At 45.7% G+C, this 24,624-nt stretch overlaps 2 protein-coding genes across 3 annotated transcripts in view; both read left to right on the forward strand.

The window, feature by feature from the left end:
* LOC131084154 (bifunctional heparan sulfate N-deacetylase/N-sulfotransferase 3) overlaps positions 1-24,624 on the forward strand; it is a 162,916-nt gene that overhangs the window by 100,650 nt on the left and 37,642 nt on the right. The window lies entirely within an intron of this gene.
* On the forward strand, positions 1,626-20,075 carry METTL14 (methyltransferase 14, N6-adenosine-methyltransferase subunit). The gene is made up of 11 exons (XM_058025334.1): positions 1,626-3,030; positions 3,120-3,208; positions 4,379-4,466; positions 8,553-8,633; positions 8,992-9,079; positions 11,531-11,621; positions 13,069-13,210; positions 14,485-14,577; positions 15,286-15,402; positions 17,609-17,819; positions 18,631-20,075. Exons 1-11 carry the CDS (start codon positions 2,965-2,967, stop codon positions 18,942-18,944), a joined length of 1,380 nt encoding a protein of 459 aa, XP_057881317.1. The 5' UTR covers positions 1,626-2,964; the 3' UTR covers positions 18,945-20,075.

A 24,624-nucleotide genomic window follows, 5' to 3' on the forward strand; every position in this document is an offset into this window, starting at 1 on the left:
TAGGGGACACAGGCTAAGGCAGGGGTACAAAATCAAGTACAGCCGCGGTCACTGGGTGTTGGGATACTGTCACTTGTTCAAAATAGGCTCCAAGATTGAGGTAACAATTCATAAAGACATTGCTAAAGAGGTACATCTAGGTACTTCATTGAAAGCATGGGCGAAAGGGACATTAAATAAGAGTGTGATGTTAGTCCATGCTAAGATCTGTTTTTCTAATATAAAAGGTTCTTATATTTTATGTTTTTCTAATCATCCTTTTTGAGTTGAAATAAACGTTCTCATTTCATCTATTTGATCCATTTGGTGCTTTTAGTTTATTAATTTATTTAGCATCTAATAGGACACAATGTGATGTGAAGAACAATTAAAATGAGAGAAGAGTGCTAAATCAAGCCGTTTGTGTCTAACTCTGTGTAACTTTTACAATAATTTCTACTGACACAAAATAAGTAGCAGTTTTTTGCTAAATGGACTAGTCTAGACTTGAATATATGTCAGTGTAACAATTCCCAAATGGGTGCGAATTTGTGTTATTATAAATACTTTATAATACTGTAAATGGTTAAGCAAAGTGGCAGAGAATATCTGCTTATTGCACAGCCACCTGACACTGGAAGTAGATACAGTAGGCTGGAGGACAGTCTTTGAATTGAAAATTATTGCAACAGTAGAAAGAACTAAAAAGATTGAATGCGTGTCATAAAAGAGAAGTGAAAGGTAATGTACTCAGGAATAATCAGCTAAATAAAAATAGGATGTGGAAACAATTGGCTTCATAAACATGAAGGAAGAAGTCTGGATAATAGATCAGAGTTGATGACAGTTCCACAAACTCCTTAGTCACCATTAGAGGAGTGAGAATTCTGTCTGATATTTACCTTAACTGACCACAGCACACACAGAGAAGCAGAAAAGCATGGAGCATTCTGCAAAAATACAACTTTATTGTTTTGAAAGAGTGCATGTATACAGCAGAACATCTTCTTATATGGCTTCTTATATAGCCATTAATGTTTGTAAAGATCAGCTCATCTTAGCAACCAGTTCTAAAAGTGGAGTGCAGGCTCCCACAAACCTCATCAGATCACATCCAGGAGGAAGTGATTTTGTTACTGTGCAGAGGCTTCTACTGTATTCATTACAACCAACAATGTCAAAGCAGTGCACAGTAGCACGAGACAGCTACTGAGCATTTCTTTCCCCATAACATGTCTACGGATAGGACAGTATAACTAGTAATGTATTCCCTAAGGAAATAAGAAAAAAAAACTTTTGGTATCGTAGGGTATTGTATTGGATCAAATTTGGTATTGTATTGGATCAAATAGATGAAATTTCAAAAGCTCCCTCCTAATTCTAGGATATTGTATCACTGAGAAATGTGATAGCTGCAATGGTTTCTTTTTGTATTTCTCGGGTCGGCTGTTCTCTGCCCCAAGATGTGCAGGATGTCTCTGCTTCGGCCCACGCAACAGAAGAATGAGTCTGGACTCTTCGCTTTTCGGTCTTGAGGTTGTTTATTAATTCTTATCTATAAAATTTTCTTTCTGTCCAGCTGAGGGCTGTTCAGCAAGGCAGCCACAAGCACTCTGACCGCCCCCAAGGCAGTATCGTCTTTTTATACTGCAAACTACGTATAAAATATTTACTCTAAATTCCCAATACCTATCACCTATGTTAGACAGTGCACTTCTATTCTAAACCAATCTCAAAGTGCCAACATCACTGCAGAAAATGGAGAACAAGAAGAAGAAGAAAGGAGGACTAGTCACACCCTGGTTCCTCCATCTTGTCCCCATAACCCATACCAAAAATCCTAAAATCTACATTTTCACCCTGTGAATACTTTATTATTACACCATTCAAACCTGTGTGACTTTCATGTCCTCATACAAAACTGGCAATTGGCTGCAAGGGTCGAAATCAAGCCACCAGGTGTTCCGGGCAGCATGCCAGGGTCTCCAAGCCCCCCGACGGGGTTCTTGGCAACTCTGGACATCCAAAGGGATGTGCTGAGTTCCCACAACATTAGTCTGGACTTCTTTAATTTCCTTCTCTTCGTGCATCTTTCTCAGTTTTCAGTGTGACCATGTGACCTGCATAATGTCATTGTCATGTACACAATATTAAAAAAAGGCGAATATTCACACATTCAAAAAAAGGAGAAAAACATCTTGCGTCACTAAAGTGTGTCAGTATCTGGCACTCAGAAACCAGCAGAGGAACAGCATGCTGTGTGTAGCAGGGACCTGAGTGTCACTTCTCAGCTCTTGCTGCCCACATCGCTGCATCTGGCAATTACAGTGTCAGGAGAGCAAACATCAGCATTAATTATAACTGTGGGATAATTGTAATGTTGCTTTATTCTTTCGTTAAGTTTCCTTTTGAGAGACAGTAGGGACTGACATTTATTGCAGGCCTTTATTTCCATCTTTATTGTTCACTGCATTCTGAATAGTTCTCAGAAAGTCAGCATGAAATGTGGATTAGATACATTCGCAGACAGATAGTACAGAGGAGCGAGGGGGACAGGAGGAAGAAGGAAAGACACCAAAAATCAGATTAAAAGAGCTTCAAAGATTCTCTTTCCTCTTAGCGGAAGTTTCTAAAGGATCAGAAGATGAAGCAAAACATGATGGTTAACCTACGAATAACCACGCTGGATACTGGAATTGGATACAAAGGACGAATTTTAGAAAAACCGACCAGGTGCTTAAGTGGTCACAGCCGTGACACGGCCTGAGCCGGGTGTCGCCTCAGGGGTGGTTCCGTGCACTGCAGCGCCCGAGTGTGAACGTGAAGCTGACATCTACACCAGAACATCGCCGGCATCCCTCGGGAACGGGCGGTGCGCCGACACCGGGATTTCCCTGCGGGAATTGCTCGGCACGGAAGTGACGCGCGGCCGGGAAGTGACGGCGGCGGCGGCGGGAGCGCGGCAGCGCGGGGCCGGTGCGGGCCATGAACAGCCGCCTGCAGGAGATCCGCGAGCGGCAGAAGCTCCGCCGCCAGCTCCTGGCGCAGCAGGTACGGCCGGGAGCAGCCGAGGCACCGGGGCGCTGCGGGGCGGGGGACCGGGCTAGCCGCGAAGTGACTTTGTGTTTGCCGCTGTGCAGCTGGGGGCCGAGAACGCCGACAGCATCGGCGCCGTGCTCAACAGCAAGGATGAGCAGCGGGAGATCGCGGAAACCAGGGAGACCTGCAGGTCGGTATGGGAGGGCGGTGGCTGTGCAAAACTGGGGGCTGCATAGGAGAGCAGGCCCGGCAAGCGCCGTGGGATTGCCCTCGGTAGAAGGAAGCTCAGTAATTAGTCACATCAGAGCCGCGACTAAGGCGAGTAGGGTCTAGTTATTCCCCTCTAAGAGCAGGTTGGAAATGCAGGCTGACTTGTTTCTGGTGTGAAAAAGCTACTGTGTAAGAAAACTGAGATCTGATTTTAGAATGGGCCGTCTGCTTGGGTCCCAGAGCCTTCATACTTCTGCTAAGCACAGTTCAGGGCAGTTCAGTTTGAAAGTTCTCATGAAACTAGAGATACATCTAGCACAGAGCATCTACTGCTAATCATCTACTTATCAAATAAAATCTACTGCTTATCTTCCCCTCCAAGTTGTGTCTTCCTCCTTGATTTTTCCCCCTGCTTTTACAACATCTGTCTGGTTAGTTTTGGCCTGTTGTGGTCCTTTGCACTGCACCAGATGTAATCCAGATGTAATCCCAGTCCATTTTTTCTTCCCAATTTTTTTTCCCCCTTCAATTTAAATTCCTTTGATGATATCTCCATTCCAGAGTGTTCGTAAGTCCTTCTTTTCTGTTTCGGCCTTCAATAGTGAAATGAAATTGAAGGGGAGTTTTGGCAAGCTTTGGTCCTGCACTTGTTGGCATACAGGCCTTTTCATGGCTTTTGACTTTGGCAAGGATTTTTAAGTACCCATGCCAAGTCCCTGATATCCTCCCCCTCAACTTGTGTCTTCCTCCTTGATTTTTTTCTCCTGCTTTTGCAACATCTGTCTGAACAGGCGTAATTTTGTAAACAAACTGCTTTGGGGTAAAACAAGGTGTACCTTTTAGAACAGAAAAATCCAGAGAATTGGAAGGGAATGAGCTTAATTCTGTAGATATACGGCGTTGGTTAAAATAAGCTGTACTTTTGAGAGCAGAAAAATGAGAAAGGCAAGGAAATTACTCTTTTCAAGAGTTCTATTCTTAATAAGTTGTGCTGAACTGAAATATATTGAGAGAGGAATAGCTTTTCATGTATGATGTTTTGAAATAGTTTCAAATTTGTAACATGCAGACAAGGGATATTACCAAAGATTCCTGAACATTTTTCTTTGGAGACAGAAACTTTCTTATGAGGAATTTTGGCTCTTCATAGGGCTGCTTATGATACTTCTGCACCAAATGCAAAACGTAAATATCCAGATGAGGGAGAAGCTGATGAGGAAGAGATTGAAGAATATAAGGTAAGAAAAGAGGAAAAAGTTACTTTTCTTTGGTGTTGTGTCCCCGAGACACTTAGAAAATTTTTGTGTACATTAAAATAAATGTGATATGTATGCATCCTTTAATATGTATGTTCTACAGTGGCATCTCCCTTGATGCCTTGCACTGCAGAAGTGTAAGAGAGAGAACATAGATGCTACATTGTTCACCTCAGGTGTGCAATGAGCTGTGCACTCACCAAACCCCAGTGTGTGGAGGCTTAATTAATGCTGCTCCTAGGAGGAGGCAGGCCTAGGAGTCAGTGCCCAGGGAGCAGCACTGAGCCATGGCTGGCTGTGGGAGGAAGCAGTAAAATGTGTGTGTGCTTGGAGAAACACAGAAAGAAGCTTGACCAGAATTTCATTGTGTCAAAAGAAAAGTTGTGCCGTTAGCAGCAAGCACAGGCCATGGGATGAGACAAGGGAGGCTGAGAGTGTCTCCTGGCCCATCTGTTCAGTGCCAAGGAATGCAGTTCTGGATGAGTGGAAGAAACAGGGGATCCTGAGGGAATTGGAAGTAAGAGGCTTGGTTCGGGATGTTCTTTTAAGTGTCCAAGATGTGCAGCAAGAGTTAGGTTAAAAAAAACAATCCAAAATGCCTCCATGGTCATTGAAGTGTCAAACTCTCATGCCCTTCACTTTTCAAATGCTCATCCCAAAGCTATGTGACAGCTTTCTCCTCATGTGATGTTTTGGCCAAGAGGTATAAAGAGCTTAAACAAAGGCATGATTATGATACAGCTGTCTTTATGATTTGGTTTGGGATCTGGTTGCAGTGTGTGTCCTCCTCCCTTTTTTCCATGTCCTAATAGCCTTTTTTCTGTGGTTAAATCCAATCACTGTCAGTGTATATGAAATAGTTCAGTGTCTGCTACTCTCTTGGATGAAATAGTAATTTTTTTAATACAAAGCCTTTGTCATGTTACACTTGTGTACAGTTTTGTAAATCTTCCTGTAATAATGTCTGCCTTTTATCTTACTAAACTAAAAAGTTAATGTATGACAGGATGGTTTTTGATTGTTTACTTTGAAAATCTCTCTGTGAAGGGACAGACACTATTTTTAACATGATGTTAGTCTGTATATCCTGTTTAGTAAAGAAATTGTCACCATGAGGTAGACTGCTGTTTGTGAACCAGTGTTTTAATTCTTGCATTAGTGATCAGTTAATATAAATTAATTTTACTTCTTCATCAAGTACATGGTAACGAACTAAATTTTTACTACCTATAAAGTATATGTGGGTAAGTTACTTGGGTTGGCAAAGTACATGAATCTTATCATTAAGATTTTCTTAATCATTGTGGAGAAGACTTACCCTGAGGTGAGCTGTAACCACTTGCAAGTGGCCAGACTTTTTCTATGTTGTTGAAATGGAAGAATATTTTAATAACAGTAGCTCAGACAAAATTCAGTTGAGCAGATGAACAGACTTAAGAAACTTGAAACCCCAGAGCAGAACACCTATTGTGGAGTCATCAGCTGTTTCCTGCAGGCATTGCTAATTCTCTATTGGCAAGGTGATAAGAACAGTAAAATTCCATCTGCATTTTCCTGAGCTCTCTGAGCCTGCTTAAATTTAGTCTTCTAATATTAAGTCATACAAAAATCTGCATCCTTAAGGTGTCAAGCCCTATTGTATTGTGTTTAATGCAACTTAGACAAAAGCAATAGTAGACTTAACTAGAACTGTTGAGGACAAGTTTTGCAAGTTTGCCAGTTTTGTTTGGAAAATCAGAGGTATTTCTGATATGAAGGGACTTGTGTCTATACCCCTGACTTGCAGTGTTGGGTTCTATGTGATGGGATCAGGAAAGTCTTACGAAGTTATTTCAACTTTTTGTGCCTTGGCTTCACATTTGGTGGAAGTGAATGTACCCTCAAACCTGTGTGATAGTAGTTTCTAAGATAAAAGGTGAAGTATTTTACTTTTCTCAGCCGTTTAGGAAGATCTGATTAAAAGAAAAAAAAAAAGGCAATGTGTTTTCATTTTGGTGGGTTTTTTAATTTCTGTGTGTCTGTTTTTGGTTTTTTTGTAGCCTAAGTGTGAATTTATAGTGGTGATTCTTCATAAGGCTCAGGCTGATGTGAGAACAAAGGGCAGCACTGACTCAAGTCTGGCAGCTTGACTCTGGTCTTGGAGCCTGGCTCTGCCTTGCCAGCCTTGGGAGGTGGGTGATAGGGAAGAGATGCACTATTGGAAAAAGGAATCATGGATATTTTTAAGTCAGAAAGTTCAGATGTGGTTTTGGAGAGGTCCTAAAATACTCCTTTCTTGTGGAATTGTAACAGTTGTCCCAGGGTTAGCTGAGCTCCCTGATGTGTATTTGGAAGTGAGAAGCAATGGGATTAGAGTCTACTGCCACTGTGAGGCCCCTGTGGGAGCTGTGAGTGCTGCTCCACCTGCTGCCTTCCCCAGGTGATTTGGCTCCATTGTTTGAGCCTGTCTGAGTGTCTGCTGTGTGGAGTACAAAAGCGCTTGTGGTTCTATTTTGCTGTCAGCCAACCTAATTTGAGACTGCCCCGTTCTACTTTGTTGGTGCAAGCAGAGGCCTCCAGGCTTGGGATGCTTCCATGCCATTGTTGTGGAGGCTGAAGAAAGCTTACTTGGTTGAATCATGGATTCCATGTATCTCCACTCATTTGAAGCAAGCTATGTTTGAATATTGTGGGGCGTTCCTGTTTCCCTAACTCGGCAGCTTCTATAGCAGATGCTTTGGAAAACACAGATAATTAATGTACAAGAACCTAGTATCTTGTGTTACTGCTGGTGTTGTTCTGTCTCTGCTGTGACTGTTTCCTTTCCCTCTGAAAGTTGGTGGTGTGGGCTTTTGTTTATGGCCACAAGACTTCTTAAACTGCTTACAAAGGCATAAAAGAGAACTGGGATCACTCGGGTATCTAACTGGTACTTATCATCAAAAGGACAAGGTTTAGAGAAAGATGAAAGAGGGAAACAGGTGTAACTTATAATGGCATAAGCAGTTTTTTGTAAAATGCAAGCTTTCAGCTTTTTTTTTTTTTTACCTGAATAACACTTGCTGCTGCTTGTCTCTGCATTTCTTTTCTTGCAAACACTCTTGCTGATTGTAATATTTTTTTTTATCTGGTTGGACAAGCAAAAAGACGGTGTATCTCTAAGTTCACCACCTGAATGGGGAAGGGGAAGCTGTGACCTGTTTATCCCATCAGGCATTTCAGAAGTCAGTCCAAAGCTCCACCTTGGAAATAATAGAAGTTTACTTGAAGATTTCAACATTTAGAGGGATCAAAATTGGGAGGAACAGCACTTAATTTTTCATTCTGCATTGAGACAGCTTATGTAGTAGCTGTATAGAGTAAATACAGCTGTGATAATATGGCAAATGATATCAGTTTAGTCGTTCTTCAGTTGTACTTCTGTGTTCTATAAATCTGTGTACTGGGTTGGTCCAGGGTCAGTGGGAAGGCAGTGATGTGAAGTGAGTCTCTCTTGAGTTTCTGTTCTCTCTGAGTTCTGTGTTGAATGTTCAGAGTATGTCAGTGTAACAGATCTCTTGAGTCCCAGAAACGGCTGAATGAACAGTTAGTGGCTCTCTAGGTGTTTTAATGTAAATTCTGGGGCTATAGAAGAGAAAGTTATATTTAAGGGCAATCCAGATGCAATACTGACCCGTACCATGAGCTGTTTCTTCAAAGTGTGGACTTTGCTAAGGCTGGGAAATAAGAGATGACTGTCCAGATATAAATGCTCAAAAGTTCTGCTGCAGAATAATATTGACAAAATCTATACTTTAAGTCCAAAGAATAAAAGTTTTGTGGGACAAAAATGTAAAGCACTGTCAGGGGCTGCAAGTGAAGGGGGTTTTACTTTTTTCTTCTTTCAGAGGTCTTTCCCAATAACACTCTCCTTGTTGGTGAGAGAGGTGCAGACCTTTTGGGGAATAGGTATTTTTTTCCCCTGCTTGAACAGTGGAGCTGGATCTGCTGTTTGTACTGGCTACTTCTCCTTATGATCTGCTTCTTAAGCAAAGGACAGAAACAGCTTGATCTTGTGTGCACACTTGTAATACCTGCTTTATTTCCAAGGATGAAGTAGAGCTACAGCAAGATGAAGAAAACCTGCCTTATGAAGAAGAGATTTACAAAGATTCCAGTACCTTTCTTAAGGTGAGGTGCTTTTGCAATTGGAAGTGTAGTCAAAGCTGGCCTAGTTGTCTTAAACTGTTTCTGCAACTGATGGGATCTGAAATACAGCTTTAAAGGCTGAAGTAGTGGCTTGGAGCTCACAGGTACAGAAGTTGCCTGTGACAGTTCTGACTATAACTGGTGTTTGCATTATTCTGAGGCACCTCACACTGGGCTGCAGGAATGGTGGGCCTGGGTTGGAGCTAAAAGAATGGTCTTGACCAGGGGAAATATAAGGGAATGTTGAAAAGATAATATACTCCTTTCTCATTTATCAGACTGACATGTGTATGTCCATTTGTCTCCTGTTGTTCTCACTGAACTTCTTCCTGTTCTCCAGGGCACTCAGAGCTTAAATCCACACAACGATTACTGCCAGCACTTTGTGGATACAGGACACAGACCCCAGAACTTCATCAGAGACGTTGGTATGTTGCAGCCAGGAACTGTTTGAGGATGACTCATTTGATTCAATAGCACTTCTTTTTCCTCCCCTTTTGTAATTCCTTACAGTTTCTGAGAAGTGTAGGTGCACAAACTCTTCCTAGTTTTTTGTCTCAGTGTGCATACTACCAGTATAGGCATCTACATGAATGGTTTTATTTGCAGTTACTTAGGAGGTCATTACTGCCAAGGCTGTTCTTACCCTTAGTTTTATTTGAAAGTATTGCACCAGAAAGACTTTTTTTCCAGCCTAAGCTATTTTGATTCCAGAAAGTAGATAAGTTTAATGAGGAGATCTTGAAAGCTCCGGAAGTTTACAGTTCAGCTGTGTACTGGGCTGTATTGCCTCTTAAGCATGTAAAGTATGGGAAATAATGACATTTAAGTCAGGAAGCAATATGGATAATGTTTCTCAGCTAAGTTAGGTAACTGCTGACAGCTCGTTAGCATGCCCAGGTATAGAGGATGTTGCTTTTCAGGTTGACATGTATCCAGACATAACTTACTACTCAAATGATGCTGCACTGGGCCTGAACTTAAACTTGCTAAAACTAAGGCACGGTTTGGTCCTGTTTCCCAGAATAGGTACCTGGCATTTGGCTTTTAAAAGGAGCAGGACATCTCCCTCTGCAGTTTTATGCAACAGTTGTCTATATTTTTCCTAGTGTAAGATTGCCAACGCAAGGGGGTTGTGTTTTTAAATGGCAGCCCAAAGAGGTTTGATTTGCCTCCAGAGGCTTTTAGTTTATTCTTCTCTGTTTTGTGAATGGTTCTGTGAAACACATCTGGGCTGTTTTAATTCAATTGGATCTTTATGCCAAAAGCCCTTGGCCTTCACAGTTATGTACTTGAGGCAGTTCTGCACTCTTCTCGGAAATGGAGAAACAGCAGCCCCTGTTGTATGCCATGGCTGCTGTGTAATGGATGGGGAAGGAACAGGACAAACAGCCAGTGTTGGTGAGGAGATGAACAGGGAAGGGACAGGACAAACAGGCAGTGTTGGTGAGGAGATGAACAGGGAAGGGACAGGACAAACAGACAGTGTTGCTGTGGAGATGACAACAGCAAGAGCAGGGCCAGAACCTTTACCAGGGCTGAGCAGTGTCAAGCTGTACATTGGTGAGCACACGTTTCCCACACCATGATCGCAACTCTGCTGAGGTGCTGTGTGTTAGTGCACGTGGCCCAAAGAGAAACAAGTGGCTTTAAGAGAACACCCAGCTGTATCTTTTTGATGTTGCTGTTGGAAAAGAGGGAGAGACCTGTGGTTCTACGTTTGGTTAGTTTGAGGGTTTTTGATTGAAAATTGTTTTGCATCTATTGCTTAGCTGCTGTTGCCCAGGGGTATTGGACTCACAATGGCTGGGAGCAGCACAGTAGTGGAAATTGGGAGAACACAGCAGTAGCTTTAAGCTGTTACATATGCAAAAAAAAAGGATGAAAAGAACTTTTGGGTGTTTCATGCACAAGTGGAAAGAGATAATAAAGGTTAGGTACTGAGAACTTCACTTTTATTGTTGCATTCCTAGGATTGGGACTTGAAAAGTTTGAATTAAAATAAGGAGAGAGATGAAGGGTTCGTGGGTTTGGGTGAAGTTTTTCCCCCCCAATTTATTAGTACCATTCCAAGTTGTACTTTTAAATGAACATGAAGCCGAAGCCTTTTAAATCACTCCTACTTAAGCTGAAGTGATACTGCTTGGGAAGCAGGAATGGTGCCCTGTTGGTCTATGCTGAACCTGCTGCTGGCAGTAGCAAACCCGTTGTCTGTAAGCGAGAATGAAATATACTTCAAAGAACATTTTCCTTTTTACAATGTTTTCTGCAAAAGATCTAATGAGGGCTCTCTCCTTTGCATTCTGTGCACATGAAAGGTTGGAAAATTGATATCATAAAGCTAAATGTCGGACCATGTGTTCCGATCTTCATGACTGCCAACACAGCACCAAATCTCAGTGTGAGGGTTGCCTCAGGGAACCTGCCACACCCCAGGTGCCACTTTGGAAACAGTCCAAAGATTACACAAAGATTACAGAGACTATGCTGTGAATTAATATTAATTAGATCTTAATAGAAATTTTAGAGATGAGGGAAAACCAAAATAGTTTCTTTCATCATCCTGGCACTTTCAGTTTAAATGAAAGGTTGTTTCCTTCTGGTAACAGTTGTTGTGAATTCCTGATCAACTGTAGTGTTCTAGAGAAGATCAGAGCATAGACACTGCATCAGTAACAGCCCTGCTTGGCTGGGTGAGGGCAGGAGGCTTTTGTCAAGTACTGAACAAAAACTGCTTTAAAGGGTTTGCTTTGTTCTAACAAAAATTAAACTTAGGCTAAGTATTAACATTTGGACCTATTTAGAATACTGGACAATGCTTAATTGATAGAGATTTACTCTGTTAAGTAGTTGTTAACTTCATGTTTTCTTCTTCTTAGGCTTAGCAGATAGGTTTGAAGAATATCCAAAACTTAGAGAGCTCATCAGATTGAAGGATGAGCTGATATGTAAATCTAACACTCCTCCCATGTAAGTGTTCTTGTGGAAAATGCCTTTCTTCTCCAGACCTGTTTGAAGTTAGCTGTCTGCTTTGCAAATCTCTATCTTCAGCACCTGCTTAGAATTTACATTTTTTCTTTCTGTTTGTGTATACAAATGAATCAATTGAAGCATAGAAGAATAAGTTCACTCTGGTGTTGTTAGTTTGATCTAGATGTTTAATACTGTGTATAAACCAGATTTTCTTTCCAGTGTGTGATTATTTATAGTCTCTAAAGCTTTGATTTTTTTAAGGCCAAATTGTCAACTGATTTGGCTGAAGGCTTTAATTTGGGAACTAAGAATATCATGTGGTGGTGAATCTCACATTATCATGTGCTTTATGATAACAAGAGCTTTAAAAAAATTGCCTCTTAATATAACCTTAGCTTTTCTTGTAGCAGCTGGTTTCTGTATAGTGTTCAGCTATTATCTCAGTGTCCATCAATCACCTGTTATTTTGGAATTGAAGACAAAAATGTTTAGGCTAACTAAAAGTCCTTGTTTTTGCTGAATGCCAGACACAGCCTCAGTGTGCAGCCTGTTGCTGCAGGGATTCAGACCTCTCTGAACTTAACCTTATGCTTGTCACATGCAGTAGTCTTGATCTGTACCACAAAATCCCCCTTATTTAATGATAGTCACATAAAACCCTATGAAGTAGTTGTCTGAACACAACTGAGGGCAAACTGCAAACTCAACCTGCTCTTTTAAGCTAGGCATGTGTTTTGGTCATAAAGTACAAAAGTAGGAAAACCAGTAATCAAATGCTGCCTTCTGACAACACCTAGTACACATGGAATCTTTTTTTGGGAAGGGGAAAGGTGGTGGTCTATTATTAGCTTTACTAAAGTTAAAGGAACTTAGGGGAGAGCAGTGTCATTTTTTGGTAGTGGTGGAGCAGTGAGTGGTGTGCAGGTGTGAAGGAGAGTCATAAGAGTGTGCGTGAGCATATATTTAATGGAATCAATGGGGGGGGGAATTCCACTTGGTACAGGAATAGGGAAATACATGGAATACATGTATAACTATATAAAAAGTAACAATGTTTCTAGTATTTAGAGTCTTTGGAATAATTCTAAAAATATGACACTTTCCTAGTTAGCCAGGCAGTGAGTGTTTGCTTCTGAAATGTTTCCTCCTATGGATGTACAGAGAGTGCAGTGAGTCTGCACTAGGTATTGTTGTACAGTCTGTGTGGACATCTGTTTCCTGCTGGCTAAGTTAGAAGCCTAAAAACTGTTTATTAAGACTAGTTAAAAACCACAATTCAATAGCATCCAGCCTTGATTCCAGTGAGGATGTGTAATGTATCTAGCATTTGAGATGTACAACCCACCCAGGAGACCCTGCTCTTAACTGGCTGCACAGAAGTGTGTGGAGTGTAGTTCAGTGTTGAACCTTGTCTGATGCAGTCTGGCATCATCTGTTTAAACAGGTATTTGCAAGCAGACTTGGAAGCCTTTGATATTAGGGAACTGAAGTCCAAATTTGATGTGATTCTCCTGGAGCCACCATTGGAAGAATATTACCGAGAGACTGGCATTACTGCCAATGAAAAATGCTGGACCTGGGATGATGTAAGTACCTGTTTTGCTGTGAAGAGCATTTCATACATTTGTTTAAGCAAATAGTTTCAGGGTTTAATTTAGCAAATACAACTTTTTGTTCTCTCTGAGCCTGGCTGAAAACTTGAACCTAGTAATAGTGGGTTTTCTGTCTGCCCTTACCTCCACTGAGCTTTCTCTTTGATTTTTGGCTGTTGAAATACTGACTGTCCTGAATTGAAAAGATTCCCTTGTTTCTTGAAATTCTTGAGATTATTAAGGCATGTTTTTTAATATGCTGCTCTTCTAGTAAAAAGTGCAGGTTAGTTTGCTTTACTGACATTCCTCGATTCTCCAGGTATTGATTGGGTAGGAAATTTTGATGGTCAAACCAGTAATAATCCCTAGAAACGTAACAAAATAGATAAACCTCATTTGTGGAAGTCTTTCTCTTGTATTTATTCAAAAATGGTGCCTGCCAGTGCTGCCCAGGGAAAAAACATTCAATTCGAACAAAAAAATTAGAGTGTGGGAGGCAGGACTCATCTTCCCAGTGTGGACTTACATCCTCCTAGAATGGCTCCTACTGCATTATTTTTCCTCGGAATGGCATTGAATGAAGCTTGATTTGATGTGTTAGCAAGTTAGAGATGAATCCTTTCAATTTGTGATGACTAACAGATGCTTTGCATCCCAAGTTATTTCATCTTGAATGTTACTCATTTGCCATTGTTGAACCACTGTTCTCATAAATTCTGGCTGCTTTTCCTGAAAGTGAAAATGGAGAGAATGTCTTTCCTATTTAGTGATAGGAATTAAGCTGAGATTTTTAGAATGTCTTCACAACCTTCATGTGAGTACTTACAGAGAGGAAAAGAAACAGAGTACTGTTGCTTCTGTATTAAATATTTTTGCTGTCAGTGGAATGATAAAACAAAGCAGAGATTTGAGGAGGAGACCATGTGGATTGCGTTGGCCTTTTAAGTCTAGAATTTCTGATACAGGTAGAATTTCTGTTTGTGATGGTTTCAGCCTAGCCCCAGGCAGCCACTCGCTCGTTCCCCCACCAGTGGGATCAGGGAGAGAATTGGAAGGGTGAAAGCTGGAAAACTCAAACCTTGAGACAGACAGTTTAAGCACACAAGTAAAGCAAAACAAGGAATTAGTTCCCTGCTTCCCTTGGGCAGCCCCCAGCTGTGCTTCCTGATGGTTTCTGTGACAATGCCTCAAGACTTAGTATTCTTCCTGATGGAAGTGGTGATTTGTATTTAATTGAGAAATGTTTTTATTGCACTTATTATTATTAGATCATGAAATTGGAAATTGAAGAAATTGCAGCCCCAAGGTCATTTGTGTTTCTGTGGTGCGGCTCGGGTGAGGGTCTGGATCTCGGCCGAGTGGTAAGATGTTGTTTTAATTCAATTTATCAGGGACAGGCTTAAGAGTTTATTTTTATCTTTGACTTTTCCCTGTATAGAATTCTCAGCCCTAACTACTGAGGGATGTTTTGTTACTGTGTTAGAGGATATGTGATTTTAAATGGCATTAACTGTTTAGATACTGTAAATGTCCAGCTGAGTCACTGACTGTGTGAGGAAGCATAATTCCTTGGGGTTGTGGTTTGGATGTATGTGTGGTAACAGAGGAGTAGGTTGCCAAGTTACAATTTTTTAATGGAACTCTCAGTAGTTTTCTGCCAGAAATGGCATGAAATGGCATGAAATGCATGCTAGGAGAAAGGTCCTACTGTTTCATAAATTGGGATACAATTGTCATCTTTCTGCATGGGAAACGTTGCTCGTGTTGGGGATGCTGCACTAAGAATTCCCAATTGGCTCCTGCAGTGCTGAAACCTTCTTTATTTAGTTCAAGCAGTGCTTTGCATGAAAACAATTCACAGACAACTGTTTAAGGGTAGCTGTGATTACTGATCTCTTTGCTTTGGCTGTTTTCAGTCTGAAGTTGGCCAGATAGACTGGGCTTGGTCCTAGACAGGTTTGTAGTAGCTGTCCTTGAATAAGAGAAGTCAAGACCTAAGTGAGTGTTCAGTTCAGGTCACTTGATGTTTTTATGTAGTGTGAACTGGTTTATTTGTTTCTAACATTTAGTGTCTGCGCAAATGGGGTTACAGAAGATGTGAGGACATTTGCTGGATTAAAACAAATAAGAACAACCCTGGCAAGACCAAGACTCTAGACCCCAAGGCTGTCTTCCAAAGAACCAAGGTAAAGGAAAGGATTGGCTCCATTCCTCCTCTGTTTCCATTCTGTCTCTGTGCTGATGACACAGCCAGTGTTGGTGACAGGCTTGTGAGAAAGCCAGCAGGAGGACTTGCAAGTTCTGTTCTGCAAAGTACATTTTATGGAACTAAACTTAGCAATAGAATCTGACTAAAGTCAATGTCAAAAGTCTTTTAAATCTGTAGATTTTAACTGAATCTATTAATAAAAAACAGCTATAGAAAATCGGCTACTGGTTCTAAATGCACACAAAGTGTGCGCCCAAGTTTGGACCAGAGAGAAGCCTGGAGGAACCAGAGCATCTCCTGCCTTCCTGGAGATGACTGTATAGCACAAGTGACAGAATGGGTCAGCTTGGTTTAAACCAAACTTTTGTTTTAAGATGTTTTGTGGAGGATGTGTATTGAAGGAGGTACAGAGAAAAAAAAGTTTGTGACTCAAATGTGTGTTGATCAGAAACTTGGAGAAATGTTAATGAGACTCATAAATAGTTAATTTGGGTATATGTGAGTGTAACTGGAAGTTTTACTGAGTACAGAGAGCTGATTGGCAATTTATTCATTTCAAGTTGTCCTTCCCTTCCATTTCAAGGGCTCCTTCCCTTATTCATTAATCATTCATTAGCATTAAACATCCTCAAGTCTGTCTAAAATTGGCCATTAGTTAGGAGTATAAATTTCCCTTTAGGATATCTGGAATCTTTCTTTGACTTGCATTTACATTAATCTGAAGTTTGTTTGAAGGTGTGTTGTATTAGTTATAAATATTTAAAAGTATAAATATTGTGTGTTTATTGCATATAGTACTGCAAATGTGTGCAGTTTGCTCATGAGGGCAAGGTTAAACTAACACAGGAGGATTTGAGGGGACTTACGTCTTTGTTTAGCACAGAAAAATAGTTTCTGGTATGGAGGAATTCCTGTTTATGGAGCGAGAGTTGAGCTGAGGTCACTGTTTGTGATAAACACTGAAAATGGAGTGAGTTTGCTCTGACTAAACAAACACTGTTTCAAGCTGTGTTTGCCAGTGCTTAGAGCAGAAATGTGTTCTGTTGTGTTTGGCTGAGGCATCTCTCCCGGGATGCTCAGTGCTGTGCCACCTGTCAGAGAATCCCAGTAGTTGTGAGTGACATACCCTGTGGTATGGAAGTAAACGGTTGGGGATAGTTCTCCTAAGGACTAGACTGAGGAGGCTTGGCTTGGTGGGTGATTTGCTTAGCAGTATTCTGCCTTTCCCTTAGGTAAATTCTAGGTCCAAAGCTGTGTTGCATGAGTGCAACACCCTCTGCACAGATGTGACTGGTCTGATATTGTGCCTTTCATGCTTACCCACTCACTCTGCAAACCCTTTCCAAAATTCAGGAATGGTTACATTCTCTTGTCTGCAGCTGTTTCCTGAGCCATCTGGTGGCACTTAGTGAGTCAGAGCATTTGATCCTGGGAACATCGCTCATCCAAGATTGATATTCCCAGAAACAGAGCTCTGAAATGAGTATGTAGGAGCCCCTTTTCATCCTGGAACAGCCCTCATTCATGGGTGCCACATTTCACTCACTCAGATGTCTTCAGTGTTGTAGAAAGAAGGAAAATTATGCATGTTACAGCTCAAGAACATTTCTAACGCTGATGAGCTGCCTGAGAGTTTGATGGTGGTTGTGGGGTTTTATGCAGTGATATCTTCTGGAAAGGAACCTGAGGGGAATTCTGAGGGTCCCTTTACTGACAGAGGTACAGCATGAAAAAGTACATATTATTTCCACTGCCTGTTTCATGACTGAAAACTTTTCAAGTTATTATATGAATACAGTTAGGATCAGAATGCTAAGACAGGTATTAATCAGAATTAATAACCATTCCTTGCTCTTGTCATCATGTTTTTCTCTTTTGCCTTGTGGAGACTTCTCAGCCTTTCCAGCCTAGAGTTCTCTAATTGAAAAAGTCCATGTAGCTGACTTCAGCCTTGATTTGAGTTTTACCACCTCTTAGTGGAGTTTATCAAGCTTCTGCTTAAAGTACTGCTCTGCTTTGTTCTCAGCTGGCTCCTTTTGTGGCTCCGGCTTTTCTGCTCTAGTTCTTGTTTCAGACTTTTCTCTCCTGTAAGAGTGGAATGCGCTCAGAAGTGTCCTTGCTGTCCCTTGTGCTCACCTGGCACAGCAGTGGGTGTGACAGGTGACAGCTCTGTGTGTCTGCAGGAGCACTGCCTCATGGGCATCAAGGGCACGGTGCGCCGCAGCACCGACGGAGACTTCATCCACGCCAACGTTGACATCGACCTCATCATCACTGAGGAGCCTGAAATCGGCAACATAGAGAAACCTGTGGAGATTTTTCACATCATTGAGCACTTCTGCCTCGGGCGGCGGCGGCTTCACCTCTTCGGGAGAGACAGCACGATTCGACCAGGTAACTGCTATGTTGTTTTTGACCGAACGGCAAAATTCATTGCAGGGTCCTAAAGAGGTTTCCATATGTATGTGGTAGATCAGACAGCAGATCTGAAGGACATAGTTTTTTGCTGTTTGTGGAGATTTGTCAGTCACAGAACTGTTGTTTAGAAAGTTTATGAGAATTCTCATTTCTGTAATTTTTCCAGAAGAGAGATTCTTGTTTACCAATATTTTTGCCTATCCATGCGTTTAATGCATCAGTGAGCATATCAAAATCCAATTGAGATTCCTTTTCTCCTATATGTTTATGCTTCTCAGAAAAGTGATTTCTTTTTCCAACTGCTTTTCAACCCCTATGAGCTTAGTGCTCTTGCCTGTGTCTGAAGTGGCAGTATCTCACAGTGGGTGCTGCATCTGGCATGATGCAAAATGCAAGAAATACATGGATCAGGACACATTGTTCAGGTATTCCTTCTGTGCTGCTGCCAGGGGATTCTATATGTCAGTGTCTCACAGTCAGGTTACTCTGGTAGAACTTCAGAGTCTTTTTTAAAAGCACTGTTGTGGTGTAAGGACAAGTAAGAAGAAGGGTAGGGGTTTGTGAAAGCACAGTGTGAATGTTGCCACAGCCATGAGTAATAAAAAATTTTAAAAAATAAAAGAAAAACAAGGCCTTAGAAATACCCAGATAAATCTTAACTTTGCAGCAACTCTAGAGGTGACTTTTCGTTCTGTTCAGTGAAGTACAAACTTCAAACAACAAACAACAACTTCAAACAACTTCAAACAACAATGTTGCTTCTGCTCACTGTGGTTTTGTTCCCGAGGTTGGCTGACGGTGGGACCCACCCTCACAAACAGCAACTTCAACGCAGAAACGTATTCCTCGTATTTCACGGCTCCCAATTCGCACCTGACCGGCTGCACCGAGGAGATCGAGAGGCTGCGGCCCAAGTCCCCACCGCCCAAATCCAAGTCCGACCGGGGTGGGGGTGCTCCCAGGGGAGGAGGAAGAGGAGGGACTTCGGCAGGACGGGGAGAAAGGGGCAGGGAGAGGAACAGAACCAACTTCCGTGGTGAGCGGGGAGGCTTCAGAGGGGGCCGTGGAGGGACCCATCGAGGGGGCTTCCCCACCCGCTGAGGAGGTGACGGCTGCTTCCCCTGCCTATGCCTTGACTGGGAATCTTTCCTGTAGTCTTGTTTTTCCTACAGTGAAAAACTTCCTCCTTCCTCTGGGGACTCAAGCTAGATGACTTTTACAATTGTTTTTGGTGCACACCATTCCAGATAGTCGGCCTTGCAGTCTCAGCCCTTTACACCACGGGTAGGATGGAAATTACCCCCTTGCTTTCCACTTAGGAACCTTGCAAGCTGGAGACTTCTATTTCAGCTTCATTTTCTCCAAAACATGGATTCCTCCTCCATCGTTGAAGGTTTCGGTTTGGATTGTCTTGCATTAATATGATGGAGTGGGCATGAAATGCAGTTCTGAATTGCATGGCCACAGCAGACTTGCTGTCCTATGGAAGAAAAAGTGCTGTGTCTGTATTGACACCTATTTTAACTTCTCTGAAACCAAGGAGTAAATTAAATAAATAGGAATATATTTTTTCTTACTTGGTTTAAACTTCCCAAATTATTCCTGGGAATAGGAAAAAGTTAATTTTTAATTTGTGGTGTATATGCACTCACATATCGTGTCAGTAGTGGGGACAGTGGTAGTTCTGTGCAGTTGTATGTTGTCCTTCCTGGAAAGCACCGAGTTGTGCATTTATGTGCAGCCCAGAAGTTGTGCACAGGTCTGGGCTGCTCCTTGAGTGGGGATCCTCCCCCAGTGTGTGTCTGTAACACCTTGTTCCTTGGGAGGGAAGAGCAGTGTCACTGCAGAGCCGTCCCAGAGACCTCACTGGAGGGAGGGTTGCCCCGGGAGGTGGTGTGTGTGTGTGATTCCTGAAACAGGCACCGCTGAGGGAACTGAGTGCTGCCTTTCCCTGCGGGTGTTGCCCACATTGGAGAATGGCTGTTGCCGATCCAGTGCAGTGTGGAAAGAAAGTGACCCCCTTCCCTAGGTACAGTGTCTGTTTTTAGCAAAACCACAACTCTGAGCTTCTTGTGCAGTTCTTGGTAGGCTGAACAAACCCAGCTTTTGATGTCTCAGTGTCTTAGGTGAGGGTTTTGGAAAACTGGCATTTAAGTCTGAATATTTCTCCTGAAGCCCAGCTTTTAAATGACTGTCCTGTAAAGTAGTGGATTATTAAACATGTTTATCAAAGCTGATGTTTAAATATCTTTCTTAATATTTTGTGTGTTTGTTGTCCTTGAGGTTTTGGCATTGCTAAGTGGTTTCCTCTGTGCTGTTGTAGAGAGGAGCTGTTCTTTTGATTTTGAAGATTTTGATGGGCTGGGGAACCCTCTGGCTTTGGTCATGTTTAGCAGGAGATTGCTGTAGTGCCAGTGGAAACTGCCTGTTGTTTACAGCTTGTTTCTTCCTCTGCCATATGTGCATATCTGTAGAGTGCCTGGATTTGGGAAGGGGAGTTCTAAAGTTGATGTGAAAGTTGAGGGGAGTTATGAAGTTGATGGTCATTGGTGAAGTCTGCCACGGACTATATGGAATGCACCTGAGAGAAGGTAAATGCCCTAGTAGGGACACTTTTGGTGATTTTTGCTCTAATTGTGTTGTTATTTGAAAAGTAAAGACATTTTACCTTAGGACCCCTGCTTTTGTGCCAGGGAAAAGTATTTTCTTGTTTTTCAATGAGTAGAAAACATTAATTTCCATTTCCCCCTTTTAATTACATGCCCAATACTGGTAGTTCAGTGAATGAGCTGCTTTTAACATACACTTAGGCTAAAGGGAAGAGGAGGGTCAAAAGCTATTGGATCTGAAGCGCCTCTGTATTAGTTTGTGGTGCTGCTCAAGACTTCACTGACTGAAGAAAGTCCTGACAGGGCAGGACAAGGATTGTTCTCTGTGTGGTGCCCAGATTTGGGGTTCCTTGTCAGCTGTGCTGAATTACACCCATAGCCCCAAATTCCCTGCTCCATTCCCACTGCAGTAACCTCCCAGTGCCCCATGCAGTGTGAGCATTCCCATGCAGAGCTGCTGCCTTGGACAGCAGCTGTGCCAGGAGCAGCAGAGCTTCCAAGGAAGCTCAGCAGCAGCACAGGGACAAGGACAGGGTTATGTGGCACAGAACTGGCATTTATAACCTTCAGCCCAGTGATGTCCCTGGGGGCACTGGACAGAGCTGCCTGGAACTGAGCTGGTTTCAGCCCCTGAGCTCCAGGATGGAGAACATCCAGCTGGTGTTTAAAGCAGGAGAAGGCAGTGGCCAGATGTGCTCCCAGCCTGTGCTGGGGCAGCCCCTGTGCCCAGGGGGGGACATCTCTCCCTGCAGAAGCTCAGCTCCTCTCAGAGCCTCAGCAGTGGCCTCTACAGATTCTTTTCCCTCAGGAAAGGGATGCACATCCCTGTCTTCAGCACACTTCCAGTGGGACCTACCTGTGAAAGCTTTCCATCACTTGTGCACTTGCAGCTGGATCCTGAAAAACTCCAAACTCCATCCCACTGATTTCTAGGTATCTCTGAGGGCTCCTGCCTGGGATTCAGTATCTGTGGGGGAAGATTGCCTTGGCTGTAATGCTGCTGATGGATGGTGGCCTCAGGCTGGGCAGGAGGGAAGGGATTTGGGGTGGCTGGGACATAGCTGGCAGCTGTGTGGGAGCTCTGAACCGGGAATTGCTGCGTGAGCCCCTGTGCAAACGGGCCGTGCCTCCATTCCCAGGTAATGCCAGCTGCTCCTTGGGCTCCTCCTGGGCTCTTGGTGCTCTGTGTGGGCTGGAGCATTTCCACGTGCCTGCTCAGAGCAGCCCCTGGCCCAGGAGCCACGGTGCAGGCACAGCTCCTCCTGCAGATCCCACAGACACGAGGGGCTGCTGCCTTCAGGAGCTTCTGGCTCCTCCTGCCCTGCGCTCCCAGCCTGCTGGGACACCCTGAGGGAGCACCAAGGAGCACAGCTGGCAGCGAGCAGGAGACACCGAGGCCTCTGGGCCCAGAAACAGCCCCGGCCCCAGCAGCCACCGTCACTTTGAGCTGGCAACGCTCACCTGCAGGAAACGCCCCCTGCCACTCTCCAGAGGAACCCTCAGGAGCTGTCTGGCTCACTTCTTCCTGGGGAAACAAAGGGACATCGTGTGAGCACGTTTACAGCTGCTGGGTAAATCCTGGAAAGGGCAGAACAATCAGGGTCATGGGGAAGAGTTTGGTGCTGACAGGTGAGTGCCAGCCAGTTCTGCCCTAGAGCCATTGCAGGGGCTGGTGTGTAAAGCAGCATTCACAGAAGGGAAGGAGCTGCATTTGTAGAGGAGGTCTCTTACTGGCAGCAGTCATTCCCATCCCACGCAGGACTCTGGAGCAACCCTGGGATTGGCTCAGGTGTTTGGAGCAGGGTGCTGACAAGGCCAAAATTCTGTGATCAATGCACAGCTGGGCCGGTCACTCCTCAGCATTTGACTCGATGATGCTCACAGCTCTGGAAATAAAGAGCAAAGAGTTTTCACTGAGTTTTCCCTCGAGTTTCCCTGGGCTCCAGTCCACCCCAGGCACAACGGGAGCGGGAGCAGCAACGCCTCGGCCCCAGCGGCCATCCCAGAGCGGCTGCTCCCGGCCGGGGCGCGGGCACGGAGAAGGGGCTGCGGGCGCTGCGGCTCGTGGGGTTACCGGGCCGGGGGAGGGGGCTCGGTGTCCCCCCGGGGTTACCGGGCCGGGATGGGCAGCGGCGCTGAGCGAGCGGCGATGCTGATGGGATCTCGGGACCGGTACGGGCGATCTCCCTGTCCTTCCCGCTTCCAGCCGCGATCCAGTGGCTGCTCCCGGGAAGCGTCGTTCTCCTGGCGGGCACGGCAGCAGCACAGCACCGGCTCCCTGCCGCCGCAGCCGGAGCGTGCCTGGAGCCCCAGCGGGACCCAGCCCCGCGCCGGCCGCAGCCAGAGCGACAGCGCCTGTCCCGGAGCGGCTCTTCCCGCCCGCGGTGATGCCGCTCCCGATCCCAGCCCCAATCCCCCCTCGATCCTCCGGCCCCAGCATCCTGCCCACCGAGGAAAAAGCGGCTCGGCCCGGCTCCCACAGGAAACACCGGCGGGACCAGGACCCGAATCCCCGGGCCCAGATTCCGATCCTACCTGAGCGCCTCGGACCCCGCGCAGCAGCAGCAGCCGCCCCCGATCCGGATCTGCGCACAGCGCTCCGACCGCCGCTCCCGCCGCATCCCGAGCCGAGCATCCCCCGCAGAAAGCGGGACAGGCGCGGATCCGCCGGCATTTATGGGCGGGAGGGGGGCGGGAGGGAGGCGGGGCCCCGGGGGCGGGGCCGGCACAGGTGCGAGGGGCGGGGCCCGCACAGGTGTGAGCGATCCCAGTGCGGCTGCGCGGGGCGGGGCCTTGGGGGATTTAAGGCGCGGGGAGGCCCTGGTAGAGCCATTTGCTCCTCGGCGTTCGGTGGGGCAGGTTGCTGCCGGCCGGGGCTCTGTATCTCTGTTCTTCTGTATTTTCTTCCGTGTTTTTTTTTTCTATAGCATTTCTTTTTCTCTATACCTCTCCTTTCCACCCTCCCTTCCACCCCTCCCCCACCCCCTACACCCTCTCCCCTCCAAACCCCCTCCCCTCCCTCCCCCCCTATAGCCGCCCCCCCATCCCATCCAACCTCCCTATTCCCTTACTCGTCCCTTCCCTACTCATCCCTACCTTACCCTACTCCTCCATCCTCTTCCTTTCCTCCTCTCCCTTCCCTCCCCACCCTGCCTTCCCCCCAGCCCCGTCCCCTGCCGCCCTGCACACGCCGATCTCTCCCCACCTTCCCCTCGCGTACCCCTCCGCTCCCCTATTCTCGTTCTCCATTCGCCGCTCTCCTCCTTCCCTCGCACCGCGGGGCTCGGGGTGCCGGGCAATAATAAAGCCCTGAGGGCCGGAGCCCGGCGCCCCCGCCCTCGCTGGGGTCCCCACATGGGGCCGGAGCCGCTCTGCGGGTCCCCCCATTGCAGTTCAACACAGCGCCCCACAGCGCCGGGGCTCCGGCTGTCCCTACATCACACTGGGGGGGTCCTGGGGTGGGGGGCCCCGGTTACAGGGGCTCCCTCGTTAGGAGGGGGTCCCGGGGCCGAGGGGGGTTAGGAGGGGCCCCCTCTGCAGGGGGTGTGGGGGGAGGGGCATGGGGCCTGGGGGGGGGGGGTAACTCCCCCTCCAGGTGCTACCTCCTTCCCCCCGGACCCCCTCCTCCGGACCGGGGCCCGGGGGGGAGGGTGGGGTGAGGGGGTCGGAAGGGGAGGGCCGTTCGTGTGGGTTTTTTTTTGTTTTACACGTGTACGTGTTTCACGGAGCAGAGTGATGTGCCCCCCCTCGGCTTCCCCCCCACCCCACCCGCCCCCCCTCCCTCCCCCCGGGCCCCGGTCCGGAGGAGGGGGTCCCCGGGAGGGGGCCGGGGCTCCACCCCGTCCGGAGGAGGGGGTCCGGGGGGAGGTGGCGAGACCTGGAGGGGGAGTTACCCCCCCCAGGCCCCGCCCCCCTTCCCCGGACCCCGCCCCCCTCCCCCGGACCCCCTCCTCCGGAGCGGGCCCTCCCCGACACCCCCCCAGGGACCCCCCCCCCCTCTCCGGAGGGGGCCCCTCCCACCCCCCTCGGCCCCGGGACCCCCTCCTAACGAGGGAGCCCCTGTAACCGGGGCCCCCCACCCCAGGACCCCCCCAGTGTGATGTAGGGACAGCCGGAGCCCCGGCGCTGTGGGGCGCTGTGTTGAACTGCAATGGGGGGGACCCGCAGAGCGG

This window comes from Melospiza georgiana, chromosome 5, assembly GCF_028018845.1.
Source record: "Melospiza georgiana isolate bMelGeo1 chromosome 5, bMelGeo1.pri, whole genome shotgun sequence".
In the NCBI taxonomy this organism is placed as follows: Eukaryota; Metazoa; Chordata; class Aves; order Passeriformes; family Passerellidae; genus Melospiza; species Melospiza georgiana.